General features: G+C 50.8%; 1 protein-coding gene across 2 annotated transcripts in view; it reads left to right on the top strand.

The window, feature by feature from the left end:
• Positions 1-201: 201 nt before the first annotated feature.
• rft1 (RFT1 homolog) overlaps positions 202-19134 on the top strand; it is a 59970-nt gene continuing 41037 nt past the window's right edge. The window contains exons 1-5 of one of the 2 annotated variants that reach the window (XM_067998312.1): positions 202-324; positions 7429-7514; positions 14223-14306; positions 15599-15715; positions 18772-18961. In XM_067998312.1, the coding sequence (XP_067854413.1) occupies positions 262-324; positions 7429-7514; positions 14223-14306; positions 15599-15715; positions 18772-18961 (540 nt within the window). In that variant the 5' untranslated portion in view covers positions 202-261. The remainder of the gene's footprint in view (positions 325-7428; positions 7515-14222; positions 14307-15598; positions 15716-18771; positions 18962-19134) is intronic. The other variant, XM_067998313.1, reaches the window with a different exon arrangement.

Here is a 19134-nt window from a genome sequence, read left to right as displayed (position 1 = left end):
TCAGTGCACCCACACTCACACTCGGTGCACTCACACTCGGTGTACCCACTCACACTCAGTGTACACACTCACACTCGGTGAACCCGCTCGGCCTGTTTTTCTCTCGATTCCCGCTCTTTGATTCTCGCTTTCGGATGAATCTCTAGCCCCGCCCCCCGCTGTCAATCATTAAAGATCCTCACTGACATTTTCTGCCGACAGAAAAGCAGCGCCTTTAATCGGAAGGCCGGAGCCGGAGCCGGAGCCGGAGCTCGGGTGGCGATGGGATCCCGGGAGGCGCTGAGGAGCGCGGCCAGACTGGCGACATACAGCGCGGGGTTGCAGGTGAGGAGAGGCCCGAAGCCCCGGGCCCGGGTACATTTATAATCCGCCCTCCGTCCCTGTCCGGGCTCCCTGTCGCCATGGAAACCAGGCCCTTAGGGCACAGCAAGATCCCACGGCCAGGTCTCAGGCCCCGCGCCCCCTCCCTCGCCTCCAAGGCCAGGATATCCTTCCTTAGATAATTGGACCAACACTGGACACAGTGCCCAGGTGAGGTCTCACAAATGCCCTGTGCAATTGTAGGAAGACTTCCTTACTTTTATGCTCCAACCCCCTCAGTCACTGAGATGGGTTTGGAGGAGGCCATGGAGGAGGTGACAGGGTCGGCGGGTCGTGGGGCCTTTACATAGAAGTTACAGCATAGAAACAGGCCATTCGGCCCAACTGGGGCCCCGACAACATCCCGGCTGTAGTGCTGAAGACTTGTGCTCCAGAACTAGCTGCGCCTCCAGCCAAGCTGTTCCAGTACAGCTACAACACTGGCATCTACCCGACAATGTGGAAAATTGCCCAGGTATGTCCTGTCCACAAAAAGCAGGACAAATCCAATCCGGCCAATTACCGCCCCATCAGTCTACTCTCGATCATCAGCAAAGTGATGGAAGGTGTCGTCGACAGTGCTATCAAGCGGCACTCACTCACCAATAACCTGCTCATCGATGCTCAGTTTGGGTTCCGCCAGGACCACTCGGCTCCAGACCTCATTACAGCCTTGGTCCAAACATGGACAAAAGAGCTGAATTCCAGAGGTGAGGTGAGAGTGACTGCCCTTGACATCAAGGCAGCATTTGACCAAGTGTGGCACCAAGCAGCCCTAGTAAAATTGAAGTCAATGGGAATCAGGGGGAAAACTCCTCAGTGGCTGGAGTCATACCTAGCACAAAGGAAGATGGTAGTGGTTGTTGGAGGCCAATCATCTCAGCCCCGGGACATTGCTGCAGGAGTTCATCAAGGCAGTGTCCTAGGCCCAACCATCTTCAGCTGCTTCATCAATGACCTTCCCTCCATCATAAGGTCAGAAATGGGGATGTTCGCTGATGACTGCACAGTGTTCAGTTCCGTTCGCAACCCCTCAGATAATGAAGCAGTCCGAGCCCGCATGCAGCAAGACCTGGACTATAGGCCCCCAAACAGTCAGGGGGAGATAGAGGAACAGATATGTAGGCAAATCTCAGAAAATTGTGCAAATAATAGGGTAATAATAGTGGGGGATTTCAACTTCCCCAATATTAACTGGGATACTCAGAGTGTAAAAGGCTTAGAGGGTACAAAATTCTTAACGTGCATCCAGGGGAGCTTTTTGAGCCAGCATGTAGAAAGCCCTTCAAGAGAGGGGGCGGTACTGGACCTAATTCTAGGGAATGTGGCCGGCCAAGTGGAAGAAGTGCTAGTCGGTGAGCACTTTGGTGACAGTGACCATAATTCAGTGAGATTTAAGGTGGTCATGGAAAAGGACAGGGAGGGGCCGGAAATAAAGGTTCTAAATTGGGGGAAGGCCGATTTTAATAGGATAAGGCAGGATCTGGCCAAAATGGACTGGGATCAGCTGCTTGTCGGAAAATCCACATCGGAGCAATGGGAGTCTTTCAGAAGGGAGATTGAGACCATACAATGGCAACATGTTCCCGTAAAGGTCAAGGGTGGTTCCAAGAACTCCAGGGAACCTTGGATGTCAGGAGATATACGAGAATGGATTAGGAAAAAAAGGAGGGCTTTTGGCAGATACAAAAGGCGAAAGACGGAGGAAGCCCTAGAGGAGTACAAAAAGTGCAGGGGGATACTTAAAAAAGAAATTAGGAGATCAAGGAGGGGCCATGAAATAACACTGGCGAGCAAAATAAAGGAAAATCCTAAGATGTTTTATAAGTATATTAAGGGTAAGAGGATGACTAGGGAAAAAATAGGGCCCATTAGGGACAAAAATGGCAATCTGTGTGTGGAGCCGGCAGATGTAGGAGGGGTTCTAAATGAATTTTTTGCATCTGTTTTCACTATGGAGAAGGACGATGTAGACATAGAAATACGGCAGGGGGACTGTGATATACTCGAACATATTAACATCGAGCGGGAGGAGGTATTGGCGGTTTTAGCAGGCCTAAAAATGGATAAATCCCCAGGCCCGGACGAAATGTATCCCAGGCTACTGTGTGAGGCAAAGGAGGAGATTGCGGGGGCTCTGACATATATTCAGAACCTCTCTGGCCACAGGGGATGTGCCAGAGGACTGGAGAACCGCTAATGTAATACCATTATTCAAGAAGGGGAGTAGGGAAAAACCGGGGAACTACAGGCCAGTGAGCCTAACATCAGTGGTAGGAAAATTATTGGAAAAAATTCTGAAGGACAAAATTAGTCTCCACTTGGAGAAGCAAGGATTAATCAGGGATAGTCAACATGGCTTTGTCAAGGGAAGATCATGTCTGACTAATTTGATTGAATTTTTTGAGGGGGTGACTAGGCGTGTGGATGAGGGTAACGCAGTGGATGTGGTATACATGGATTTCAGTAAGGCCTTCGATAAAGTCCCCCACAGGAGACTGGTCAAGAAGGTACGAGCCCATGGAGTCCAGGGTGCCTTGGCACTTTGGATACAAAACTGGCTTAGTGGCAGAAGGCAGAGGGTGATGGTCGAAGGTTGTTTTTGTGACTGGAAGCCTGTGGCCAATGGGGTACCACAGGGATCGGTGCTGGGTCCCTTGCTGTTTGTGGTCTACATTAATGACTTGGATATGAATGTAAAAGGTATGATCAGTAAGTTCGCTGATGATACAAAAATTGGTAGGGTGGTAAATAGCGAGGAGGATAGCCTCAGTCTGCAGGACGATATAGATGGGTTGGTCAGATGGGCGGAACAGTGGCAAATGGAATTTAACCCGGAAAAGTGCGAGGTGATGCACTTTGGAGGGACTAACAAGGCAAGGGAATACACAATGAATGGGAGGACCCTAGGCAAGACAGAGGGTCAGAGGGATCTTGGTGTGCAAGTTCACAGATCCCTGAAGGCGGCGGAACAGGTAGATAAGGTGGTAAAGAAGGCATATGGGATACTTGCCTTTATTAGCCGAGGCATAGAATATAAGAGCAAGGAGGTTATGATGGAGCTGTATAAAACACTGGTTAGGCCACAGCTGGAGTACTGTGTGCAGTTCTGGTCGCCACACTACAGGAAGGATGTGATCGCTTTGGAGAGGGTGCAGAGGAGATTCAGCAGGATGTTACCAGGGCTGGAGCGCTTCAGCTATGAAGAGAGACTGGGAAGATTGGGTTTGTTTTCCTTGGAGCAGAGGAGGCTGAGGGGGGACATGATTGAGGTGTACAAAATTATGAGGGGCACAGATAGGATGGATACTAAGGAGCTTTTTCCCTTCGTTGAGGGTTCTATAACAAGGGGACATAGATTCAAGGTTAAAAGGCGGGAGGTTTAGAGGGGATTTGAGAAAGAACTTTTTCACCCAGAGGGTGGTTGGAGTCTGGAACTCACTGCCTGAAAGGGTTGTGGAGGCAGGAACCCTCACAACATTCAAGAAGCATTTGGATGAGCACTTGAAATGCCATAGCATACAAGGCTACGGACCAAATGCTGGAATATGGGATTAGAGTAGACAGGGCTGATGGCCGGCGCGGACACGATGGGCCGAAGGGCCTCTATCCGTGCTGTATAACTCTATGACTCTATGACATCCAGGCTTGGGCTGATAAATGGCAAGTAACATTCGCACCAGACAAGTGCCAGGCAATGACCATCTCCATCAAGAGAGAGTCTAACCACCTCCCCATGACATTCAACGGCATTACCATCGCCGAATCCCCCACCATCAACATCCTGGGGGTCACCATTGACCAGAAACTTAACTTGACCAGCCATATAAATGCTGTGGCTACAAGAGCAGGTCCGAGGCTGGGTATTCTGCGGCGAGTGACTCACCTCCTGATTCCCCAAAGCCTTTCCACCATCTACAAGGCACAAGTCAGGAGTGTGTTGGAATACTCTCCACTTGCCTGGATGAGTGCAGCTCCAACAACACTCAAGAAGCTCGACACCATCCAGGACAAAGCAGCCCGCTTGATTGGCACCCCATTGACCACCCTAAACATTCACTCCCTTCACCACCGGCGCACAGTGGTTGCAGTGCGTACCATCCACAGGATGCACTGCAGCAACTTGCCAAGGCTTCTTCGACAGCACCTCCCAAACCCACGACCTCTACCACCTAGCAGGACGTGGGCAGCAGGTACATGGGAACAACACCACCTGCACGTTCCCCTCCAAGTCACACACTATCCCGACTTGGAAATATATCGCCATTCCTTCATCGTCGCAGGGTCAAAATCCTGGAACTCCCTAACAGCACTGTGGGAGAACCTTCACCACACGGACTGCAGCGGTTCAAGAAGGCGGCTCACCACCACCTTCTCAAGGGCAATTAGGGATGGGCAATAAATGCTGGCCTCGCCAGCGATGCCCACATCTCATGAACGAATTAAAAAAAAACTGGTCCATACCAGTGTTTATGCTCCACACGAGCCTCCTCCCTCTCTATTTCATCTCACCCTATCATCATATCCTTCTATTCCTTTCTCCCTCATGTGTTTGTCCAGCTTCCCATTAAATCCATCTACACTATTCACCTCAATTACTCCTTGTGTTTGCAAGTACCACTTTCTCACCACTCTCTGGGTAAAGACATTTCTCCTGAATTCCCTATTGGATTTATTGGTGACTATCTTATATTTATGACTCCTAGTTTTGGTCTTCCCCACAAATGGAAATATTTTCTCTACGTCTACCCTATCAAATCCTTTCGTTATCTTGAAGACCTCTTTCAGGTAATTCCTCAGCCTTCTGTTTTCTAGAGAAAAGAGCCCCAGCCTGTTCAGTCTTTCTTGATAGATATAATCCCTCAGTTCTGTTATCATCCTAGTAAATCTTTTTTGCACCTTCTCCAGTGCCTCTATATCCTTTTTATAACATGGAGACCAGAACTGTTCACAGTACGCAAGTGTGGTCCAACCAAGGTTCTATACAAGTTTAATATAACTTCTCTGCTTTTCAATTCTGCCCCTCTAGAAATGAACTCCAGTGCTTGGTTTGCTTATTTATGGCCTTATTGACCTGCATCGCTACTTTTAGTGATTTGTGTATCTGTACCCCCAGATCCCTCAGCCAAAGGAAGTTAGAGAGGGAGCGTTGTAGGGCTGGAGGAGGTTAGAGAGAGAGGGAGTGTTGTAGGGCTGGAGGAGGTTAGAGAGAGAGGGTACGTTGTAGGGCTGGAGGAGGTTAGAGAGAGGGAGTGTTGTAGGGTTGGAGGAGGTTAGAGAGAGAGGGGGAGTGTTGTAGGGCTGGAGGAGGTTAGAGAGAGAGGGTGCGTTGTAGGGCTGGAGGAGGTTAGAGAGAGAGGGAGTGTTGTAGGGCTGGAAGAGGTTAGAGAGAGAGGGAGCGTTGTAGGGCTGGAGGAGGATAGAGAGAGAGAGGGAGTGTTGTAGGGCTGGAGGAGGTTAGAGAGAGAGAGGGAGTGTTGTAGGGCTGGAGGAGGTTAGAGAGAGAGGGAGTGTTGTAGGGCTGGAAGAGGTTAGAGAGAGAGGGAGTGTTGTAGGGCTGGAGGAGGTTAGAGAGAGAGAGAGAGAGAGAGAACGTTGTAGGGCTGGAGGAGGTTAGAGAGAGAGAGAGAGAACGTTGTAGGGCTGGAGGAGGTTAGAGAGAGGGAGTGTTGTAGGGCTGGAGGAGGTTGGAGAGAGAGGGAGCGTTGTAGGGCTGGAGGAGGTTAGAGAGAGAGGGAGTGTTGTAGGGCTGGAGGAGGTTAGAGAGAGAGAGAGAGAGAACGTTGTAGGGCTGGAGGAGGTTAGAGAGAGAGAGAGAGAGAGAACGTTGTAGGGCTGGAGGAGGTTAGAGAGAGGGAGTGTTGTAGGGCTGGAGGAGGTTAGAGAGAGAGAGGGAGTGTTGTAGGGCTGGAGGAGGTTAGAGAGAGAGAGAGGGAGCGTTGTAGGGCTGGAGGAGGTTAGAGAGAGAGAGGGAGCCTTGTAGGGCTGGAAGAGGTTAGAGTGAGTGGGAGTGTTGTAGGGCTGGAGGAGGTTAGAGAGAGAGGGAGTGTTGTAGGGCTGGAGGAGGTTAGAGAGAGAGGGAGTGTTGTAGGGCTGGAGGAGGTTAGAGAGAGAGAGAGAACGTTGTAGGGCTGGAGGAGGTTAGAGAGAGAGAGCGTTGTGGGACTGGAGGAGGTTAGAGAGAGAGGGAGTGTTGTAGGGTTGGAGGAGGTTAGAGAGAGAGGGAGTGTTGTAGGGTTGGAGGAGGTTAGAGAGAGAGGGAGTGTTGTAGGGCTGGAGGAGGTTTGAGAGAGAGGGAGTGTTGTAGGGCTGGAGGAGGTTAGAGAGAGAGGGAGTGTTGTAGGGCTGGAGGAGGTTAGAGAGAGAGGGAGTGTTGTAGGGCTGGAGGAGGTTAGAGAGAGAGAGGGAGCCTTGTAGGGCTGGAGGAGGTTAGAGAGAGAGGGAGTGTTGTAGGGTTGGAGGAGGTTAGAGAGAGAGGGAGCGTTGTAGGGCTGGAGGAGGTTAGAGAGAGAGGGAGTGTTGTAGAGCTGGAGGAGGTTAGAGAGAGAGGGAGTGTTGTAGAGCTGGAGGAGGTTAGAGAGAGAGAGAGAGGGAGTGTTGTAGGGCTGGAGGAGGTTAGGGAGAGGGGGAGTGTTGTCGGGTTGGAGGAGGTTAGAGAGAGAGGGGCGAAGCCATGGAGGGATTTAAATGTGAGAATGAGAATTTTAAATTGGAGGCATTTGGGTCTTGGATCATAAAAGTGATGGTTTCTTTCTAGTTGAAAATAAGATTTTCTGATGGAATTGTAGGCCTCTGATTATATCGAGGTTGAACCTTTGGAATTCTCTGCCCCAGAGAACTGTGGATGCTGAGTCATTGAATATATTCAAGGCTGAGATAGATATATTTTTTGACTGTAGGGGAATCAAGGGATATGGGGATCGGGCAGGAAAGAGGAGTTGAGGTTGAAGATCAGCCATGATCTGATTGAATGGCGGAGCAGGCTCGAGGGGCCGAATGGCCTACAGCTGCTCCTATTTCTTCCTTATGTCCTTATGATTCTCACCCCGATTTTGTTCTTGGTATCAGGTGCTGTTTCGGGTGCTGACCTTTGTGTTGAATGCATACACCCTGCGCTACCTCTCCAAGGAGATGATTGGTGTCGTCAATGTGAGGTAGGAACTTCTCTGATCCCACTTAAACTTCTCTTTACCCTCCGTTTGATTTTTCAGGATGCAAGTACCTCAGTTTCAGTACAACAGAATCCCCTGATTTTTACACAGACACAAAGGAGTTTAGATGCAGGATCATATGAAAAAAGTAAGAAAAGATCATTCGGCCCATCAGTGCTGATCCTAGCCATTAGTCACCGAACTCATCTATCTAATAAGGCAGATGAGGGAGTATCTGTGGATGTTGTCAATATGGACTCCCAGAAGGCATTTGATAAGTTTCCACACACAAACTATTATTAACAAAAATGAGGGTGCACAGAATTGGAGATAGCCTTTTGACTTTGGTTGGAATTTGGTTGGGGGTTAGGAGACAGTGTTGGGATAAAGGGTATGTATTCAGATTGCCAGGATGTGACAATGGGTTTTCCCCAAGGATCTGTTTTGAGGCCTCAACTTTTCATCATATTTATTAGTGACTTGGATAAAGGAGTAGAGAGCTGTATACCCAAGTTTGCAGATGACATTAAGTTAGGAGAGACAGTAAGTAGTGCAGACGGAAGCAGAAAGTTGCAAAGTGACATTGATAGATTCAGTGAGTGGGCAAAACTGTGGCAGATGGAGTTCAATGTGGGGAAGTGTGAGGTCATCCACTTTAGACCCAAGAAAGATAGATCAGAACTATTTCTAAATGGTAAGAAACTAGGGACTCTGGAGGAGCAAAGAGATTCGGAAGGTCCAACTACGTGAATCATTAAAACCAGTAGACAGGTACAAAAAAATCAAAAAGGCTAATGGAATGTTACCCTTTATCTCAAAGGGGCTGGAATATAAAAGGGTGGAAGTTATGCTACAATTATAATGACCTCCTTCTGTGACGTATCATTCCATGATTCTGTGGTGTAAAGCTCTGGTTAAACCCCATCTGGACCAGTTCTGGGCACCGTACCTCAGGAAGGATATATTGGCCTTGGAGATGGTGAGCGAGATTCACCAGGATCATAGCATGGCTAAAAGGGTTAAATTATGAGGACAGGTTGCATAAAATTGGCTTGTATTCCCTTGAGTTTAGAAGATTAAGGGGAGATCTGATCTAGATGTTAGAAATGTTAACAGGATTTGATAGTTTCTCTCTATCTACCCTATTTCCTCTGGTGGAGGAATCAAGAACAAGGGGGCAAAATAAATTTAGAGCTAGGCTGCTCAACAGAAAAATCAGGAAGCAATTTTTCACACAAAGGTTAGTAGAAATCTGGAACACTCATCCCCCAGAAGGCTGTGGAACAATTGGAGCATTCAAGACTGAGATCGCTAGATTTTTATTAGGGTAAGAGCATCGAGGGATATGGATCAAAGACGGATAAATGGAGTTGAGGTACAGATCAGCCATGATCTAATTGAATGACGGAGCAGGCTCGATGGGCTGAATGGCCTCCTCCTGTTACTATGACCCGCCCGCCCATTAGACACTGACACCATGTTCCACCCTCCCCAACCCCGATTCAGAGAAAAAATCAGGCCCGATTCAGGGTTGGCACAGATTGTACTTTTCCTGAATTTTGCGTTTGGCTTTAAGGAGACCTGTTGTAACCGCTACTTGTCTCTCCCACAAGGCTCACTCTCTGTAACCGCTACTCGTCTCTCCCACAAGGCTCACTCTCTGTAACCGCTACTCGACTCTCTGTAACCGCTACTCGACTCTCTGTAACCGCTACTCGACTCTCTGTAACCGCTACTCGACTCTCTGTAACCGCTACTCGACTCTCTGTAACCGCTACTCGACTCTCTGTAACCGCTACTCGACTCTCTGTAACCGCTACTCGACTCTCTGTAACCGCTACTCGACTCTCTGTAACCGCTACTCGACTCTCTGTAACTGCTACTTGTCTCTCCCACAAGGCTCACTCTCTGTAACCGCTACTCGTCTCTCCCACAAGGCTCACTCTCTGTAACCGCTACTCGTCTCTCCCACAAGGCTCACTCTCTGTAACCGCTACTCGACTCTCTGTAACCGCTACTCGACTCTCTGTAACCGCTACTCGTCTCTCGCGCCGTGCGAATTGAGTGCGTTGCACGCGCGATCGCGGGATGATTGATGTAATTAGCCGGCAGTTACGGGTTCCGCGCTTCTCAGCTGCGTGCCGGCGGCCTGCGCATGCGCATTGACGTCTGAGCGATGGTTAAGCTCTATTTAAAGGGGCAGTCCACCAAAGCCCCTCCAGCCACAAACTATACTCCATGAAGGATGGAGGAGCGCAGGGGTAAGGCTGCTCCCCGATTCACGGACCACGCCCTCCAGGTGCTGCTGGACGAGGTCCGCATGAGGAGGGAGACGCTGTTCCCCACGGATGGAAGGAGGTGCCCTGCCAGCGCCACCAAGAGGGCATGGGAGGAGGTGGCCGCTGAGGTCACAAGCAGGGGAAACACCACCCGCACTTGGATGCAGCGCCGCAAGAGATTCAATGACCTCACCAGGTCCGGGAAGGTGAGTACACTAACGCACTCTGCCTCACTCCGTCTTCCACATCACCTCAAACACCTCACAACCCCATCTCCACTGACAGCACTGCGCTCCCGCACCAATCCTCACAGCCACCCAACTATCATCCTCACAGTGCCTGCACGTACCCACCGTCCCTGTCCCCACTCGACCACTACCACACACCCCAATGCCCATACAATGGGATGGCCATGTGGCACACGCATCCTCCCATCCATCTGGCACACACTCAACCCACTCACACCAATGCTTGAAGCGTCTCACATTGTAATCATCACTCAATAACGTTTTTGTGTTTTGCCCTCACAGGAGAAGAGGGCCAGGAACGCACGCGATAGGGCACGCACCGGAGGGGGCCCGCCACACGAGATGGCCCTGACAGACGCCGAGGTCGAGGCGTTGGAGATCAGCCACACGCTGCATTGCCTGTCGGTGGCGGATGGCGAGTCTGGTTCTGGCGAAACGGCCAGTAAGGGAAAGCTGGCACTCATCACTCATGAGCGCGAATGATCTTAGCATCACATGGCATATGCCGCACCGCCACATTTGGTCACATGCCTGATATTTCCCTCTGTTCTCTTGCAGGACCGTCTGCGATCGACGTTTCGGTTGAGGGCGATTCCTCAGAGGACATGCCCGTCTCTGAGGGTGCATCGTCACACATGAGCCTTGCATCCACCAGCGCAGATACACACATCTCGGTGGGTCCCCCCCCTCAGTTAGTTGGGATTGCACATGGTGAGTCACCGCGCACACATGAGCATGAGCAGACCCTGGTGGCAGGGTCAGCCGCGGAGGGTCCGCGTCGGTGGGAGCACTCTTCTCCAGGCTCTGCTCAGCCGGACCCAGATGCTGAACCCAGGGGGCCACCAGTCAAAAGGAGAGTCGTCGAGGGGCACCAGCACATTGCTGAGGCACTGGGAGAGGTGCCACGCGCACTCTCCACAATCGCACGGAGGATGGAGGAGTCCAACTCCTGCATGAGGGGAATGGTGGCACAGGTGCAGGAGGGTATCACCGAGATAGTGTCGCAGGGACGTGAAGGCATCTCTGAGATAGTGTCGCGGGTAGGTGTGGGAACGTCTGCGGTGGAGGACAGGCTAGCCTCCCTCGAGCGTCACGCACAGCTCACCAATGAGTCCATCCAGGCCCTCACAACGGCTGTTCGGATTCAGGGTGAGCAACATTCTGCCGCCATCAACAGTTTGACAGATACATTGGAGGTGGCCTTGCAAGGTCTCACCCACGTCATCCAAACTGCCGTCCAGCAGGGTGGAAGGGGTGATGTGGGCCTTGGCCATGAGAGGGAAGATGGTGAACGGGGAAATGGAAGTGTGGACGCTACTCAAGGCGCCCCCACGTCTCACCCGTTGCCCCCCTCTCAACCAGTGCCCGCAATAGTCCATCCTCTCCAGGTGGCCGAGTCTGCCCCTGCACAGGTGCAGGAGGAGCAGTCTGTGGAGGTGCCCTCGTGGGCACCGAAACCCAGGGGGCGTCGGCCCAAAGCATCTGCCAGGTCAGGGCACGAACAGGAGCAACCTGCCACCACCTCTGCTGGAGCCACAGGGGTAGCACCACGTAGGGGTACCCGGAAACGAAAGCCTAAAGTTCCGTGAGCACACAGGGATTGCACCAGGGTGTTTGTCTATTTGTTTTTTGTTAATTTCCACTCTTTGAATGTCAACACAAAATAAATTCACTTTTTCTCACCAATGCAGCCACCTCTTGTCCATAATCCTGCGGCTTGTGCAATATGTCCCTTCCGTGCGCCTCATCATGACGACGACCACCCCGTCCCACCCATTGGGCATAATCCAGTGGGTGCAGGTGTACAGGCACCACTCTTCTGTGGAGGGAGCCTGTATGGACCCTCGTCTGTGCACGTTATGACATGTGAATGCCTCACACAGTGTGACGTTAGGAGAACCGTTGGCATATGAGTGCCTCCCTGGCCTGACGAGCACGCAGGTGAGCCGGTGTTCGGCCCATGGGTCGTTCCTCCTCCTCTCCCTCCTCCTCTTCCTCCTCCTCATTGTCGTCCTCAATGTGGGTGGCGGTTGTGCATGGGGCCTCCTCCAGCGGCACCCCTCTCTGTAGTGCCATGCTATGCAGGGCACAGCAGACAACTATAATTCGTCCCACTCGGAGTGGTGTGTATTGGAGTGCTCCCCCGGAACGATCAAGGCACCTGAAGCGCATCTTGAGCAGCCCTATAGCCTGCTCAATTGTAGACCTGGTAGCAATGTGGCTGTCATTATATCGACGCTGCGGCTCGGTGATGGGGTTCCTCAGAGGTGTCATAAGCCACGTGTGCAGGGAATATCCCTTGTCGCCGAGGAGCCAGCCGTTGCTGACGTTAGGTGCGTGGAAGAGGGGCGGGACGGTGGACTCCCTGAGGACGAAGGCATCGTGGCAGCTGCCGGGGTATCTGGCGCACACGTGTAGGAATCTCTGGCGGTGGTCACAAATGAGCTGGGCGTTCATGGAGTGATACCCTTTCCTGTTGATGAACAGCCCTGGCTCATGTGGAGGTGCCCGTATTGCTATGTGGGTGCAATCGATTACACCCTGCACCCGTGGGAAGCCAGCCACAGCATGGAATCCAACCGCCCTCTCCGTCTGGCTGCGCTCGTCCATGGCGAAGTTGATGTAGGTCGAGGCCCTGCGGAACAACCCATCGGTGACCTGCCTTATGCACTTGTGTGCAGACGACTGACAGACCCCGGTGATGTCCCCCGTGGCACCCTGGAAGGATCCGGAGGCGAAGAAGTTGAGGGCAGTGGTGACTTTGACGGCGACGGGTAAGAAGATGCTGCTTGGTCCATCCGGGAGCAGCTCGTCATTAAGGAGGCTGCAGATGTCGGCGACTACCTGGCGAGTGACTCTGAGCCTCCGTATGCACTGCTCCTCAGAGAGGTCCATGAAGCTGAGCCTCGGTCTGTAGACCCTGTGCGGAGGGTAGTGCCTCCTGCGACGCATCTCTCTTGCGGATGCCCTCCATCCTGCTGTGCAGGTGGATGTGCCACAGCACCGTGTTGTGGGGATGCACGTCTCTGAGGCGGACGGCGTGGACTGCGAGGCTGTTGAGGCTGGTCATGCTGTTTGTCCTCCGAGGATGTCAACGCAGCACCCATCTGGCAGGTGTAGGTCTGCGGGGATGTGCACGCTAGAAAAGTGTGTCCTCGCACAGGGGTTGCACTTCCACGCCGGTGAATCTTCTTGCTTGGAGGAGGGTGGTGGAGGGCAGGCGTTGCCCAATGTTACGGAGTGTCCTCCTGCGTTGGTGAAGGCTCTCCCCACCCCCCCCACCTGTGGAATGCACCTTGGCAGCTGCCGAGAACGCACCCAGGACCGGGTGCTAAAATCGGGCCCTCTGTGACCGCTCCTCGACTCTCTGTAACCGCTACTCGACTCTCCCACCAGGCTCACTCTCTGTGACCGCTCCTCGACTCTCTGTGACCGCTACTCGACTCTCTGTAACCGCTACTCGACTCTCCCACCAGGCTCACTCTCTGTAACCGCTACTCGACTCTCTGTAACCGCTACTCGACTCTCTGTAACCGCTACTCGACTCTCTGTAACCGCTACTCGACTCTCTGTGACCGCTACTCGACTCTCTGTAACCGCTACTCGACTCTCCCACCAGCCTCACTCTCTGTAACCGCTACTCGACTCTCTGTAACCGCTACTCGACTCTCTGTAACCGCTACTCGACTCTCTGTAACCGCTACTCGACTCTCTGTAACCGCTACTCGACTCTCTGTAACCGCTACTCGACTCTCTGTAACCGCTACTCGACTCTCTGTAACCGCTACTCGACTCTCCCACCAGCCTCACTCTCTGTAACCGCTACTCGTCTCTCCCACCAGGCTCACTCTCTGTAACCGCTGCTCGTCTCTCCCACCAGGCTCACTCTCTGTAATCGCTACTCGACTCTCCCACCAGGCTCACTCTCTGTAACCGCAACTCGTCTCTCCCACCAGGCTCACTCTCTGTAACCGCTGCTCATCTCTCCCACCAGGCTCACTCTCTGTAACCGCAACTCGTCTCTCCCACCAGGCTCACTCTCTGTAACCGCAACTCGTCTCTCCCACCAGACTCACTCTCTGTAACCGCTGCTCGTCTCTCCCACCAGACTCACTCTCTGTAACCGCTGCTCGTCTCTCCCACCAGGCTCACTCTCTGTAATCGCTACTCGTCTCTCCCACCAGGCTCACTCTCTGTAACCGCTACTCGTCTCTCCCACCAGGCTCACTCTCAGTTAATCAGGGAGAGCCAGCATGGATTTGTGAAAGGTAGGTCGTGCCTGACAAACCTGATTGAATTTTTTGAAGAGGTGTCTAAAGTAGTGGACAGGGGAATGTCAATGGATGTTATTTATATGGACTTCCAGAAGGCATTTGATAAGGTCCCACATAAGAGACTGTTAGCTAAGATAGAAGCCCATGGAATCGAGGGAAAAGTACGGACTTGGTTAGGAAGTTGGCTGAGCGAAAGGCGACAGAGAGTAGGGATAATGGGTAGGTACTCACATTGGCAGGATGTGACTAGTGGAGTCCCGCAGGGATCTGTCTTGGGGCCTCAATTATTCACAATATTTATTAACGACTTAGATGAAGACATAGAAAGTCTCATATCTAAGTTTGCCGATGACACAAAGATTGATGGCATTGTAAGCAGTGTAGATGAAAACATAAAATTACAAAGTGATATTGATAGATTAGGTGAATGGGCAAAATTGTGGCAAATGGAATTCAGTGTAGACAAATATGAGGTCATCCACTTTGGATCAAAGAAGGATAGAACAGGGTACTTTCTAAATGGTAAAAGGTTAAAAACAGTGGATGTCCAAAGGGACTTAGGCGTTCAGGTACATAGATCATTGAAGTGTCATGAACAGGTGCAAAAAATAATCAATAAGGCTAATGGAATGTTGGCCTTTATATCTAGAGGACTAGAGTACAAGGGGGCAGAAGTTATGCTGCAGCTATACAAAACCCTGGTTAGACCGCACCTGGAGTACTGAGAGCAGTTCTGGGCACTGCACCTTCGGAAGGACATATTGGCCTTGGAGGGAGTGCAGCGTAGGTTTACTAGAATGCTACCCGGACTTCAAGGGTTAAGTTACGAGGAGAGATTACACAAATTGGGGCTGTATTCTCTGGAGTTTCAAAGGTTAAGGGGTGATCTGATTGAAGTTTATAAGATATTAAGGGGAACAGATAGGGTGGATAGAGAGAAACTATTTCCGCTGGTTGGGGATTCTAGGAGTAGGGGGCACAGTCTAAAAATTAGAGCCAGACCTTTCAGGAGTGAGATTAGAAAACATTTCTACACACAAAGGGTGGTAGAAGTTTGGAACTCTCTTCCGCAAACGGCAATTGATACTAGCTCAATTGCTAAATTTAAATCTGAGATAGATAGCTTTTTGGCAACCAAAGGTATTAAGGGATATGGGCCAAAGGCAGGTATATGGAGTTAGATCACAGATCAGCCATGATCTTATCAAATGGTGGAGCAGGCACGAGGGGCTGAATGGCCCACTCCTGTTCCTATGTTCCTAACTGCTACTCGTCTCTCCCACCAGACTCACACTGCTGTACTCGACAGTCGTATTCCTGGCACGGGAAGCATTTCGAAAGGCCTGTCTCAACGTTGGTGCGGAACAGAAGTGGGCCCAGATCATAAACCTGTTGTGGCTAACGTAAGTGTCCAGCAAGTGTTACAGTGATGGTGGTCTGAGTCTCCTGAATTTTACTGTTCAAACTTCAGTTCCAGGGCATGGGGTAACCGTGTACTGAGGCTCCCTAATGGGAATATAGTCACATTAATGAAAGCTGTGCTTCAGTCTCTTAAATCCGGAAATGCTGCTGCAGGTTGTTGAAGCTCCTTTCTGGTGTTTGTCGTGAGTTGTGTTTGAGTCCGCTTGCGGTCTGAGTAAATCCACTCAATGAGGGAGGTGATCCGGGGGTGGCGGTGAAGAGAGATCCTGTGGGAGGTGGAGGAACAATCCCAGGTTGGGGGGGTGCTGATCCCTGGGGGGAGGTTCCCAGGTTGGGGGGAACTAGGTGGTGAATTTTTGGAGCCGAGGTTTGCTCTGTAATTTTCACAATTAATGAAATTCTCCGATTCTCCCGTTTTTACAGAGTCACAGTTACAGCTGGGGTGGGGGGGATCCCGTGGGAAGGGGTGGGGGGGATCCCGTGGGAAGGGGTGGGGGGGATCCCGTGGGAAGGGGTGGGGGGGGATCCCGTGGGAAGGGGTGGGGGGGATCCCGTGGGAAGGGGTGGGGGGGATCCCGTGGGAAGGGGTGGGGGGGATCCCGTGGGAAGGGGTGGGGGGGATCCCGTGGGAAGGGGTGGGGGGGGATCCCGTGGGAAGGGGTGGGGGGGATCCCGTGGGAAGGGGTGGGGGGGGCTTCCCTGTGAGGATGAGGGGTGAGGGTGTCCCGTGAGGACGAGATGGAGCTTTTGCAGAATTCTACTTGCCAAAAGAAAGCTTATGACTGTCACAGAAAACTAAATACTTCAGGAAGCCTAGAGGAGTATAGAAAGTACGGGGATAACGTAAAAAAGGAAATAAGGAAAGCAAAGAGAGGGCATGAAAAAATATTAGCTAGTAAGATTAAAGAAAACCCAAAGATGTTTTATCAGTACATTAAGAACAAGACGATAGCTAAGGAAAAGGTGGGACCTATCAGGGATGATAAGGGTAACTTGTGTGGAGAAGCAGAGGATGTGGGTAAGGTTTTAAATGAATATTTTGTCTCCGTATTCACAAAGGAAAGGGATGATCCGGACGTAGTAGTTAAAGAGGAGAGGTGTGAAATATTGGATAAGGTAAACATAACGAGAGAGGAAGTACTAGAGGGACTGGAATCCTTGAAAGTTGATAAGTCACCAGGGCCGGATGGATTGTTTCCTAGGCTATTGAAGGAAGCCAGGGAGGAAATAGCGGATGCTCTGAGGATCATTTTCCAATCCTCACTAGATACAGGGGAGGTACCGGAGGACTGGAAGACTGCAAACGTAGTACCATTGTTTAAAAAGGGTACGAGGGAAAGGCCGAACAATTATAGGCCAGTCAGTCTTACCTCGGTGGTGGGCAAACTATTAGAATCAATACTGAGAGATGGGATAAACTGTCACTTGGAAAGGCATGGTTTAATCAGGGATAGTCAGCATGGATTTGTTCAGGGAAGGTCATGCTTTACAAATCTGATTGAATTCTTTGAGGAAGTGACAAGGAGGATTGATGAGGGTAGTGCAGTGGATGTTGTCTACATGGATTTTAGTAAGGCATTTGACAAGGTCCCACATGGCAGACTGGTCAGAAAGGTAAAAGCCTATGGGATGCAGGGAAATGTGGCGAATTGGATCCAAAATTGGCTCAGTAACAGGAAACAAAGGGTAAAAGTCGATGGATGTCTTTGCGAATGGAAATCTGTTTCCAGTGGTGTGCCGCAGGGCTCAGTGTTGGGTCCCTTGCTGTTTGTGGTATATATTAATGATTTGGGCTTGAATGTAGGGGGCATGATTAGCAAATTTGCAGACGACACAAAAATTGGTTGTGTAGTTGATAGTGAAGAGGATAGCTGTGGACTCCAAGAAGATATCAATGGGTTGGTGGAGTGGGCGGAAAAGTGGCAAATGGAGTTCAACCCGGAGAAGTGTGAGGTAATGCACTTAGGGAGGGCAAACAGTAAAAGGGAATATGCAGTAAACGGGAATATATTGAGAGGGGTAGAGGAAGTGAGAGACCTTGGAGTGCATGTGCACAGATCCCTGAAGGTGGCAGTACAGGTAGATAAGGTTGTGAAGAAGGCATACGGAATGCTCTCCGTTATTAGCCGAGGTATAGAATACAAAAGCAGGGATGTAATGACTGAACTCTATAAAAACGCTGGTAAGGCCACAGCTGGAGTATTGTGCGCAGTTCTGGTCACCACATTACAGGAAGGACGTAATTGGTCTGGAGAGAGTGCAGAGAAGATTTACAAGAATGTTGCCAGGGCTTGAAAATTGCAGCTACGAGGGAGCGATTGGATAGGCTGGGGTTGTTTTCCTTGGAGCAGCGGAGGCTGAGGGGAGATTTGATTGAGGTGTACAAAATTATGAGGGGCCCAGATAGAGTTGACAGCGGAGAGTTCAAGAACTGGAGGACATAGATTTAAGCTGATTGGCGGAAGGATTAGAGGGGACATGAGGAAAATCTTTTTTACCCAGAGGGTGGTGGGTGTATGGAATTCGCTGCCCGAATTGGTGGTAGAGGCAGGGGCCCTCAACTCTTTTCAAAAGTACCTGGACCTGGACCTGCACTTGAAGTGCTGTAAGCTGCAGGGCTACGGACCGGGTGCTGGAAGGTGGGATTAGAATGGGCACCTGATTGTTCTTCGAGCCGGCGCAGATACGATGGGCCGAATGGCCCCCTTCTGTGCTGTAATTTTCTATGGTTCTATTCCAAACAGGCTCTACATTCTGTGCTCAAATAACTTAGCCACTAAAAATGGGGCAATTCACTGGGATTGAAATCCTTGTTGTTCATTCTGATCGGAGTTCGAGCTGCAGGTTTTCATTAGACATCAGAAATCCAAAGTTCTGATATCTTCAAACACTGCAAACTTCAGGAATGCTCAGTACGATCTCCAGTTATTTGCCCTATGATTGCCCTGATTATTTGCTTTGTTGTAGTATAGTTTATTTAAGTGGCTGTTTCTTTGTGTTGTAGTGATGATTCTCTGGATAATGGTTTATATTTCAGGGTTCCTGTGGGGGTTCTCTGGGCTTTGCTGCTTTGCTGGGTCTGGCTCTGGTTTGTCACTGCCCCAGACCCAGCTCTCATACCCCACTATGAGGTTGGAGTGATGGCATTCGGTCTCTCTGCTGTAGTGGAGCTCCTCTCGGAGCCTCTCTGGGTCCTGGCGCAGGTACATATGTTGGTGAGGCTGAAGGTAAGTGATGTGCTTCCTAATTGGAAATTGTGACTAACTTTTCAATCTTAAAAGTTTTGTTTTCATCTATTTATTTCCTGGTTTCTCCTTTTCTCTTCTGAAGTTGCTGACAGGTTCTGGCATCTGCCCACATGGCTGCTGTTCTTGTGTGATGCTACACACTGAGAGCTAGC

Source organism: Heptranchias perlo, chromosome 17 (genome assembly GCF_035084215.1).
Source record: "Heptranchias perlo isolate sHepPer1 chromosome 17, sHepPer1.hap1, whole genome shotgun sequence".
NCBI classification, from domain to species: Eukaryota; Metazoa; Chordata; class Chondrichthyes; order Hexanchiformes; family Hexanchidae; genus Heptranchias; species Heptranchias perlo.
This window is presented reverse-complemented; position numbering and strand designations above follow the sequence as displayed.